Raw genomic sequence first — 12,509 nt, forward strand, 5'->3', positions numbered from 1 at the left:
GCAGTCAAGGCATGTGACTTAGAGGACTTAAGAATGCCCATCTGGATTAGCTTGTCTTGTTCTCAAGTGAGATTGACAGCAAAATCATCTAAAGATGGCATGGTGAATTGAGTACCAAGTGCACCCTTAGTAGCATAGAAGGTAGAGACAAACACAAAATATTCTGAACTTAGCTTAGAGAGAATACTAAGAATCAGTTGTTCATCTTTCTTTTCAATTCCACATTGTTTTAACTGCAGCCTTAGTGATTTCAATTTGGTGAAGAAATCTTGGATTGTGTTGAAATTGCCTGGACTCAAACTAATTAATTCATTTTCCAACATATGACCCCTCATTGAATCTTGTGTGCCAAATAGTGTTTCTAGCTTTGTCCATACTTCATTTGGTGTATCCAAAGACTCAATGTGAAATAGCAAGTCAGGAGAAACAGACAAACACAATGTTCCAAATGCCTCATCACATTTGTTAAACCACTTAGGCTTATCTTCATCTTTAGCAGGTTCAGTTTCAAGTCCCATAGTTATCCTATTTAATCCAGCTTTCCTTAAGTGAATTATCATGCGTGATTTCCACTCGAAGTAATTGTATGGAGTTAGGATGGGCATATTTGTTTAATCCATGATGAAAAAATGCAAAGAAATGCTAAAAAGAAGAGAACCCAGCCACAACAATGCCCCCCCCCCCCCCCCTTTTTTACTCAATCAAAGAACCCCCTCCCAAAGAAATATGATTTGGCACTTTATTTTAGTGCATTTACAACTACCACTAGAAAGAGATACTTAGTGATCTTGATTTCAATGCATTACAAACCCTCATGAAGAGCATATGCTAAAAGTGAAACTTGGGCACAATAATCAAGGAAACAAATAGCACCACTGCGATCTACTCGAAAAATCATGCACTTTCAAAAAAAGAATCGCCTCGATACGAGGTCGTATGAGAAAGTTATGATCCTTCGAAGTTTCCAAAACGAGAACTGTGCACAGTCACGGCTGAGAATCTGCAATTTCTGAAGAATTCATGCATGAAAATCAAAAAACAACTCCACTAGTGGATAGAGCACAAAAAAATAGCCAAGTTCACAGTGTTATCCCAGCGCGGGGGTGCGGCGGTGCGGGGGGACGTCGGGACAAGTTTCGGGTGCAGGAAAAAAAAAGCCTCAATTTGGGGACGGTGGGGGTGCGGCGGTGGGGGAGCGGAGGGGGGGTGGGGGGGTAGGGGAGGAGGGGGAGTGGAGGGAGGGGGTTGCATAGTATATATATAATATATATGACTGAAAATGCTAATTATGAAATGATACTTCAATATATTATATAACATTAACATACCAAATATAGTTGAATACAATGAAAAGAGAAAATTGAAATGTGATTCACAAACCATAAGTTCAAACTTGAAACTTGAAACTTCATAACCATTACTAATGACCATTTAACAAATCAACTTAGTTCAAGATGCAAGATTCAAAATTCATTCTTCAAATATGATTCTATGAATATCATATATCATAAAGATGCTCATGATGACAATGAGCCGAATAGCATGAAACAATGAAATAATAATAATGTATCATAGCCATATCAAAGTGAGTACCCATGAAGCACCCTGCAAGCACTCAGGAAGCACCCAGGAAGCACCCCGCGAGCACCCAGGAAGCACCCTGCAAGCACTCGAGAAGCACCCAAGAAGCACCTCGCGAGCACCCAGGAAGCACCCGCGCACCCTGGAAGCACCCAAGCACTGCGTCCCCCCCGAGTGCTTGACCGGTGCAGCGGGGGTGCGGCAGCAGAAAAACTCCCGGCGGGGGTACTCAGGTGCGTGACGCACGCGCACCGGGTGCACCGGGGTTTTGACCCGAGTGCGCGCACCCGGATTACACTGCAAGTTCATAACAAGAATCATCAAAATCGGAGTCCGTATGAGCAAGAACGAGACATTTGAAAACTGCATTCAAATTTGCGACTGCCAACAAAGAGGGGTATGGCTGTAGCTTTGCATGCTCGATTTTGAAAAATATATAGCTTGCATGCAAAATCTAAAAGATACCCAGATGGTTTTTCGGGGCTGCGAACAAAACCCAAAAAGCGTTTTTCATGCTGATGTACAGAAGATGTTGCTGTAGTGTAAATCAGACGCCTTTAACAGTAAAAAATGGCTCCAAAAATCAAAAAACGACCCCAGCAACCAAAATATGACATGCAAATGCTGGATCAGCTTCTTAAGTCCATCAATGGCATGCTGGAACCTGCAAAACTGATTGAAAACTCCAAATATGCAAGTTGGTTGTCAGATTTGAGATTGAAACCCCAGAGAAAAACTGTTTTTGTCAAAACTTTTCTGATTCTCAGGATCATCCAAAGATGCAATAGAAGAGCATACTTCGTTTTTCAAAAAAACTACAATAAAGTTTATTTGCCCCCCCCCCCCCCCGAATCTTTCAAATAAGGAAACTAAAATCTACTCTTGCACATAGAAAAGCTCTGATACCATGTTAGAGAATCTGAAAAGATTAATAACCCAGAAAACTAGTGCAAAGAGTAAATATCTAAACTATGAATGCAAATGATACAAAATCAAAATAGCATCATAGAGTTAGTCTCCAAGAGAGTAATGCAAATGCTGGAAGCAAAATAGCATTAAGAGGATGCAAAAACAAGAGATGCAAATACAAGCCAGGTAGCATGCTTATATAGGCTAGGAAGAGGGAGGAGGTGGCAACACCAAGCAATGAGGAGCAACCATCTATCGGACTAAAGATAGCAAAGTATCTTCCCAAGATAGCTAATGGATGCTCACATGTAGGAAGGTGACACCTCACAACCATTCACCTAATAAGACATGCTTTATTAACCTAAGCGAGATTATTAGAATTGTACGAAAAACCTAGCAAAATAGGAAAAATAAAAAACTACACTAACATGGTCCTCAAAACTGAGACACTAATTTTGTAGGGGCTACTCTTCCACTTTTTAGCTTAATCTTGTCTATATAAAGTGAAAATGAGGATTGTTGTTGCTATTTTAAGGACCAGTTAAAATTGGCTTCTCTAATGAAGCTTGACAAATTAAAGCACTTTAGTGTGCATCTCATCCACATTTCCTTTCTTCTAATTCCTTTTCTCTGCTATTTTTATACTAATAACTAGAATTTACGAGGGTCTCAAACTAGCTTGTGTTCTATGTTCCAGGAATGTGATAGCATGATAGCTCCTAGATTAATACCACCAATGTCATGTCCCCTTCCCCGCACTAGTTCTATGGCGCCGGATTGATCTATCTCCACATCCGGATAGATAATGACATCAACAGTCAGATGCTTACCAATCACATGGGAAATTTATCTCAAGTTCATCATTTAATAAATTAAAGGTTCTTTGATAAAGTTACTTTATGTTTTAAAAGTCATTTACTTTATAAAGTGACTTAAGTGACTACCCACGTCTCTTATTCCAACATTTTTCCCTCACTTCGAGGTTATAAATAAGAGATGCCACCTTGGGATTTGAACACACGATATTTTATGAACTCAATATCTAGAAACTCTGGTTGCTTAAATGTGACTGAGCAAACCCGAGGACGAAAACCCTTGAGAAGTCAGAAGCTGGATGTAGCCCCCGTCTTCTTATGAAGTCTACATCAGATTTGAAGATTATTGTATAACCAAGATTCTTTTGAAGATCATCGAACATACACAGTTCAGTATTTGATACCTACAGGTTGATACGGTACACAGTATAAATAGAACTTTCTTGTTAAGTAATGGGAAGTTGCGTAGGGATTTTAGTATGGGCCTCATTCTGAGTGCATGGAAATATCGAGCCAGCTCCTCAGTTTGATATACCCAGATGGTATTGGACTGCAGCAGACAGTCTTTGCAGATTAAGGTCGGTTTCAGTACAGTATCGAACTAGTTATAGTTCCTGCCCAAGCAGAATACACACAGGATTGCAGGGATAGTCGGATTCACGGGTAAGGCAAAACACCGCCACCCTTGTTTCATTCACCAGCAGCATCCGGGTACGTGGTCTTTGGTACAGACTGAACCGTCCATCATACAGTCCATTCCTTCTTAACAACTCCTGGTTATCACTGTTGAAAGGCACGGTGAGGAGTGAGGAAATCGGCAGATGGAGGCTGACAGAGAGTAGTCACCAAATCGAAATAAGAAGCTTTAGTTGCACCAGGAGTATACGGCAGCAGAGACGTATCATCCCACAGCAAGGAGAGAGTTGGACTTTGACAACCATTGGACTAGCAACCTAAGGTGGACCCTGCTTACCAAATCACGTGGATGGTTTTACACAGCGGTTAGCTAAAGGATAGTCACAGTTTACAGCAGATAGTCAACGTGAATCCAGATTGCAAATTATCTTCAGCAACTGACTCCAGGTTCCCCCTTCTTTCATTTACTTCTGAAGATTGTGGTCTTGTGTGCAAATATTGAATAGAATGCCAATCAGTGCCTTGTCGTACTTTCAGTTGAACTGTTGAACTGTCGTATTCAAGTTTAATTCATCAATATATATTTTTTCCCAACTTTGTTGTTGTGTTGGAGATCTACAACCTTTGCATTTTATCATACTAGAATTTACATCAGAAATTCGGAGCTCCTAGTGACTTGCATAGTTCAGACAGTATTAACACACCAACCGTTTGACAAAATGTCATCGACACAAGTCTGGAATTTCTGATCAGTTTAGGTGAGATCATTACAATCAAGTAGCCTGTTGTTTTTTGTTCAAAATGCTTTATCAAATTTGTAAATAAGTTTGCTACACTAAACAATAGCTTAATCTTTTCAAGGACTTCTATTATTTGTTCATGGCTGGGAAGTTTGAATCATTGTGCCATTAAAAATTGACAAAAATGAAAATGATCAAAGCCACGTGATCAGTTGTACTTTAAGTTTTCTGTAGATTGGCTATGTCAAATATACAATGTCCTTGCATACAGAACAGCTTCTTTCTTGAAAGAACCCAGCTAGACCTCCATCACTCTACACAACTTCAAAATTTATGTCTCAAATTGCAATTTATACAGTTTTTCATGGTCAATTTTATTCATTCACCCATTATTCCAGTCTATACAAAAAATATAACATCCAAAGAGTGCCATTCAAATTTGTTTTATCAATAAGCTATTTTAAGTCAGAAATACCTGAAGCAAGTAGCAAAGAATGGAATATCCAGCCATGCTCTCAACAAAGTTTCTCTGCACAAACATGTAAGTAAAACTGATGTCATAAAGGCAGGCATATTTCACCTGTTTGATTCAGTGGCAGGATTAAAGGACATAAAATTTCTAAATGAAGCCTGACTATGTATATGAATAAAAAAGAAACAAACAACAGCATCATCTTTCCCATGGAAGAAATTTGCTTAAGTAGAGGGCATATTGTAAGATTAGTAATTCCAAACTATCATCATTTTGAGTCTATGAAACTTGCTTGAATTCTACAGATCATTATATAAATTGAAGAGCAGAAGGTCCTGAAAATGTACGAGGCAGTGGAACACATTAAGCCTTGATTACAAATGCCTGAAAATTTATTCATCCATGGTCAAGGACTTTAATAGAAAATGTGCAAATCAATCAGTACTTAAAAGTTACAGCCCAATCATTGTCAAGGAACTTCAAATCGCAGAAGCATTACACTCCAAACAATTAACCAAGTAATCACCACCCACCTCATTTGCCATGCTTGTTTCCCAAGATTATCAAAAAGCGGTTTTGAAAAATAAATATATATTGCGTAAGCCTTTCCTTGTTTAACTCAATTTTATGCTTAGGAGAGAAGTAAAGGAAAAGCATAGGAAGAATGCATAGTTTTACTTTCAGGTTAAGGCTAGGGCATGTTAACTTTGTTACTTGAATTTTGCATATATTTAATTTGGTGTTCAATTTTAAACATTTGTGAAGGTTTTTTTCTAATTATATCCTGACAAGGGTTTGGTAAAAAATACTGGGTCGCCCCTAAAATAGTACCCTGAGTTCAAGGACAATAGCACAACATGGAAATTTCTTTAGGATACATATTAAATATTTTCTGTTGAGGAAATCAGATCTTTATAGAGAAAATCAATGCTCTTATATATATATCAGACTTGGAAAACTGTTAATGTAAATCAACTTGATAACATCTCTGTCCACCACGTCCCTTATATAATGGTAAGGAATCTCTATGTGCTTGGACTTGTTATGTAAAACTGGGTTAACTAATAGTTTAATACAGCTTTGATTGTCACAGTGGATTATAGTGGTTTTCCATATGGTCCATATAAAAGTTTCCTTAGCCATATTGCTTCACGTGCTCCCATAGAGGCAGCCATATATTCAACTTCAATGGAGCTCTGAGCAATTGCTGACTGCTTTCTACTGAACCAGGATATCATAGCTGATCCAAGACTAAAACAGCATCCTATGGTACTCTTACGTTCAATAGAATTGCCTGCCCAGTCTGAATGAGAATACCCTTGAAGTTGTAACTCTATATTCGTATACTTCAATCCAAGTCCAATTGTTCCTCGTAGATATCTTAAAATATGCTTGGCAGCCATTAGATGAATCTTCTTGGGTTCACACATGAAGTGGCTTAACACATTCATAGTATAGCAGATATTTGGTCCTGTATTTACCATGTACATAAGGGATCCAACAATTTGATGATAGTGAGTAGGGTCTACAGGTTCTGAATCTGCTGCTTCATTTTTGAGCTTATGAAGGTTAGCTTCCATTGGAGTCGAAAGACGCTTACAATCCATCATCCCGAATATGGTCAATATATCAGTAGTGTATTTTCCTTGATTTAGAATAATATAGTTCTCTTTCTACCATACTTCTAGACCCAGAAAATGATGTATAAGTCCAAGATCCTTCATGTCAAATTCAGCTATGAGGTCTTGTTTGCATTTGGTTATAAGATGGTCTGCACCTATTATCAATAAGTCATCAACATAAAGAACAAGAATTAACATGTCGTCATTAGATATTTTGAAATATATGTTAGAATCAGCTTCATTTTTTGAGTATCCTAAGTTCCTAACTTGGAGAGATACTTGTCTATCCCCTCATACCAAGGACTGGGAGCTTGCTTATGACCATTGAGAGGTTTCTTTAATTTGCATACATAATGCTTCATATCATGTGTGGTGAACTCTTCAGGTTGTTCTATATATACTTCCTCTTCAATGATGTCATTCAAGAAGGCTATCTTTACATCCATTTGATGTATTTTCCATCCTTTGGATGCAGCAATGGCAATTATCGTTCTTACTGAAGTGTAACGTGCAGCTGGAGCAAATGTTTCTTCATAATCAATTCCGGCCTTTTGAAAAAAACCTCTTGGAACAACTCTAGCTTTGTGTTTTTCAATGCTTCAATCAAGTGCATACTTGATCTTAAACAGCCATTTTGAAGATATAACTGATTTCTCTTTAGGTCTAGGAACAATATCCCAGACATCATTTTTTAGAATAGATTGATATTCCTCTACCATTGCATATTTCCATGCTTGACATTTTAAAGCCTCCTCAACATTAGTTGGTTTTGTTCTTGTGAGTTCTGTCATTAAGGCAACATAGAATTTTTTATTTCTTGTTTTCTTATTTTCTCTAGAAACCTCATCTAGTTCCACATTGTTCACTTCAAACATTTTTCTTTCCCATAGAGCTCTTTTCTTGTAATTTAAAGCTTCATCATTCTCAGTGTTTGATGCAAATGTGTGTCTGTCTTCAGAAAAAATCTCCCTCAAATTTCCAATTGAATTATCTTCTATAGTGTTCTCCCTCTGATTCTCAGTATTATAATCATCTTCTATGATGAACGCCCTCTGATTCTCAATTTCCTTGTCTTCTTTGTTTAAGGATGTTATGAAAGCGATATCTTCGTCAAACTTAACATCCCTACTGATTTCAACAAACTTTTGTCCTGGAATATATACTGTGTATCCCTTAGTTGTTTCACTATAGCCATTGAATATCCCTTTCTTTCTGGAAGGTTCTAATTTAGAACTTTTCTCTTTGGGAATGTGAATGTAGACTGGGCAACAGAAAATTCTCAGATGACCAAGATCTAGTTTGTTCCCTGTGAAGGCTTCTTCGGGAGTTATATTTTCTAATGTTACATGAGGGCTTCTGTTTTGAATGTATACTGTTGTACTTGCTCCCTTGGCTCAAAAGGACATAGGGAGATTTTGGTTATGAATCATGGCTTTTGCTACTTCTATAATAGTTCTATTTTTTCTTTCTGCAACCCCATTTTGTTGAGGATTATAAGGTACTGTAGTCTCCCTCTTAATCCCAACAAAAATATAGAATTCTTTGAAGATGTTAGATGTGTATTCACCTCCATTATCTGATCTTAATGTTTGTATTTTCTTTCCAGTGCGATTTTCCACTAGGGCTTTAAATTCTTTGAATTTTTGTAAGACTTCATTAGATTCTTTGTGTTTTAGAAAGTATATCCAGGATTTTCTAGGGTAATCATCAATGAAAGTCACATAGTACAACAATCCCCCTAGTGAGGGTGTTGACATGGGTCCACACAAATCAGTGTGAACAAGTTCTAGTACAATTTTTTACTTTTGTTTACTTAAAGGAAAACATACTTTCTTATTTTTTCCTAGAGCACACCCCTTATAAATACTAATGTGATCAGATTATGCCTGTAGTGATTTTCCCTATGGTAGGAAGAGCACTAAAGCCAAGGTGCCCTAATCTTCTATGTCAAAGTTCATTTGAGTTATGGATTTCATGATTTAGTGCTTGTTGTTTTGCTTAAATACTTAATTTGTACAGGCTTCCATCTCTTGATCCTATACTAATGGCGTCCTTTAAGTTGGAGTTTTTAGGCCATAGTAACACTTTACCCTCATTGAAGGTGACACGGTATCCTTGGTCAACTAGACCCAAAATGGAAATTAGGTCTCTTTTTATCCCTGGTACAAACAGCACATCTTTTAATTGAAGAGTTTCTCATGTTTTTATTTGTGAGGAGCAGGTCTCAATTCCTTTTACTAGATAAGTAGAATTATCTCCAATTGTGACTTCTTCTATGCAATACTCTTTGAATGTTTCAAACTGATTTCTGAATCCAATTATATGTTTTGAAGCTCCACTATCTATTATCCAAGTATTATTACTTGTGTTTAATTCACTTGACAAGGCTAAATAGAATAGAGCATTTTCCACTTCATGAGATTCAGCTAGGGTATATAGATTTTTCCTTCCTTTATGGACAAAATCTTCAAATGTGACCAAACTTATCACATCGTTAGCACCGTACTTTGGATAGATCTCTTTCCTTGTGATTATGAGAATTATTTCCTCTCTTTGGTTTGAACTTCTTCTTCCTTCCTTTATTGCTAGAGTTTGTATGTAGTGCTTGGATCTCTCATTCCTTATTTGTGCAGATTGCTATTGATATTAGTCGCGACTCCTCTTGAGTACATCTATTCTTTAGTTGATCAAATTTAGGAAGTGAAGGGCGACTTACACATTGGATGAATGATTCCCATGATATAGGTAGTCCTCTTAGAGAAATTAGTGTAAGTTCTAAGTCATCTACATTGTTTCCAATGGTGGCAAGTTGATCCTTTATTTCGGAAATTCTTAAGAAATAAGTCGTTATTGTCTCTCGTTTGTTTATTTTTATAGTCATGAGTCGTTGCTTTAATGTAAGTATTCTACTTGCATTGTTTATTTCAAATGTATCTTTTATAGTTTTAAATACTTCATAAGTTGTTTTCAATCTTGCTAATGAAGGAAGAATACAATCTCTAACGGCATCGATTATAATCTTCTTGGCTTTTCTGTTACGTTTGTTCCAAGTTGTCCTTTCAGGTTCTTCTTCACGCATCTTTAGATCTTTTTCAATGAAGGATTCTAGCTCAAGTTCTTCACGTAAGGCCATAATCCATATTTTTCATTAACAAAAGTTTCCAGCCCCTTCCAAACTATCTTCTACTTTGATCCCATTCACCATCTTAGTCTTAATTTACTCTGACTGATATGATAAGAGAAAATCTTATTTCAATTTGTTTCCAATGATTTTCTTCTAACTACACTCTAAGAACATGTTAAGAAAATCGGATCTTTATAGAGAAAATCAATGCTCTAATATATATCAGACTTGGACAACTGTTATACCTATTATATATTACAGTTATACTGTAATGTTCAATGCATACGTTAGATGTATTGGTGATAACTTGTATCGAGTGACTGCTGGTAATCATTATGCCCTTGATATTGATATGATTATCCAGCAGTCATTGATATCAAGTATAAATATAATATGGAGAGTCAATGTCCACGGACGGACATGACTCTCCCATGGCATATGCCACGGAGAGTCATAGTCCTCCATGGTCTTGACTTTGGTCATTTACATAACCACCAATTAACAACTATCAGTTAGACTTTAATCAGTCTAAGTTAAATATTGATGCTTTCAATAAGGATTCGATTCCATCAGCATTTTATCAATATTTAATATATTTAATATAATCTATATGTATATGTATATTTGTGAATATCAATATATAAATATATAACTATATATATAACTATTAATATATATATATATATATATGTGTGTGTGTGTATTTATATTATTTCATACATACATACATACATATATTTCATAGTAATAGTCTGAAAGCTTTAATCTGAATGAAGCTATAATCTTAAGAACACAAAATCACAAAGCACACAAAATCCATAGAATTGTACATTGGGTTGCCTTCTTAATCTACTAATTGTAATTCATTTCAAACATTTCAAATAAAACCATCTACAAGTACATCAACCATCTTTAGCAGCATAGCTTCAGGAAAAGCAGAGCTACAGCTATACTTGACTGCAGAGTTGCAGGGCTGTGTAAATTAAATATCAGAAAATTAATAAAATTGTCAAGGTATGAGGTTATACTAAAGGGGTCCGTTGGACTTCAGATAAACACACTTGTGTACTATGATTGATTATTATGCAGTGCATGGTTGCAGGGTTGTACAAATTAAACGTGAAAATTTCATGACATTCTAAAGGTGCAGTAGGAGGTAACGCTAAGTGATCTGTTAGAATTCAGCCACACAGCTATGAAATATGATTGATTAGTATGCACATTGACACTCTAATCTAGGTACTTACAGACAACAAAAAAAACAGTTACATAATCCAAAGAGATTGACAGGACTGAAGTGGCAGACAGAAACATCTCTGTATTTAATAAACTGAATCCACAAAACAATAATGACATAAGAAAAATAATATCCGAGTGTTTCTAAACATGTTCCAGATGAATAGTCAAAACTACAATGCATACAAGTAAAGCAACACTGAAAATTGATGTACATGGTGCATTAAGAACTAAAGTATGTGGGTGAGCTAGGATAGCCTATCACCTCAAGCTGAATCATTTTTAACAGATCATACAATGCTTCCAGTCATTCTAAGCTATCCTTCACAATTCACAACTTAACATTTGAAACAATTATAATTTATTCTTATTAGTTCAAAAATCTAATGGAGTGATTCTGCATTTTGTCATCTTTGTCCAAAGAAAACCAAAGTGTGAGAAGCTTGATCCAATCTTTATCCAAGAAAAAAGGTATTGTTACCTGAGCAAACTTAAAACTTGGAGAGTTTTCCTGGTATTTCTCTGCAAAAAACTCCCTTAAACTTGTAATGTTGGGGTGTCTGCTCTTAATAGCGTGAACTGATGCCTGCTCAAGAAATGCTCAAGTCATTACAAAGAAAGATGGACACAGCACACCGAACTAGATACAAGTCAAGTATCATAACATTTACAGTTACCGTGTCTGGAATGGTTTCAATAAGAGCTGTGTATGAAGAAGTAACAAGAACTTCATATGGACGCAACCAAAGTGGCAGGCCCGCTTCCTGAAAAATATCTGCCACGGTAATTCTAGTCAATTCAACCATAACACAAGCTAAAACTATGGATATCTTGAAAAACAAGAGGATAATAAAAAATTCCTGGAATATACAGATGCATCCACATATTAAACTCTATATCCAGGTATATAATTTGTCAGTAGGCATGCTCTCCTTAAGAACTGTAAGCAACATATGGATAAGATAGGTGATACCGATTTTGTTGTCTTCTTCATCATTGTAGTACTGACTCAAATGATGCAGTAATTATGTTAAGGATATGAACAGAGGGTTTGCTGGCTGTGTCTTTAACCAATAATTGCTTGGTTAAACAGTCATTAACTAGAAAGTCTGATTCAGTATAAGGGCATTGATTTGACAGGTCTTCCCTATGCACAACTATTGCATTGACCATTACAGCACTTTGTTGAAAAACTCTATTGTTCTCTCTAGATTATTTTTCGTAATTGTGGTATATCAATCCATTTCTGTACATGCACAATAATTTACATTTTTGCCTTTGCAAAATCCAGTCAGGTTCAAGTTGAGTGAAGTGAAAGTTCCCGCCAATTTTTTATTTCTGACAAGGTACTACAATATCTTGCAAGATCTGGAC

The 12,509-nt window shown here is 36.4% G+C and overlaps 1 protein-coding gene across 1 annotated transcript in view; it reads right to left on the reverse strand.

Moving 5' to 3' along the window:
- The window catches only part of LOC149548145 (phosphatidylinositol 4-kinase beta 1-like), an 88,867-nt gene that overhangs the window by 18,987 nt on the left and 57,371 nt on the right, over positions 1-12,509 (reverse strand). The window contains exons 9-11 of the mRNA XM_089792167.1: positions 11,813-11,910; positions 11,617-11,721; positions 5,157-5,210 (exon numbers count right to left, since the gene is read on the reverse strand). Of these exons, the coding sequence (XP_089648293.1) occupies positions 5,157-5,210; positions 11,617-11,721; positions 11,813-11,910 (257 nt within the window). The remainder of the gene's footprint in view (positions 1-5,156; positions 5,211-11,616; positions 11,722-11,812; positions 11,911-12,509) is intronic.

This window comes from Cupressus sempervirens, chromosome 7 (assembly GCF_028749045.1).
Source record: "Cupressus sempervirens isolate cs-2001-9-10 chromosome 7, ASM2874904v1, whole genome shotgun sequence".
NCBI lineage: Eukaryota > Viridiplantae > Streptophyta > Pinopsida > Cupressales > Cupressaceae > Cupressus > Cupressus sempervirens.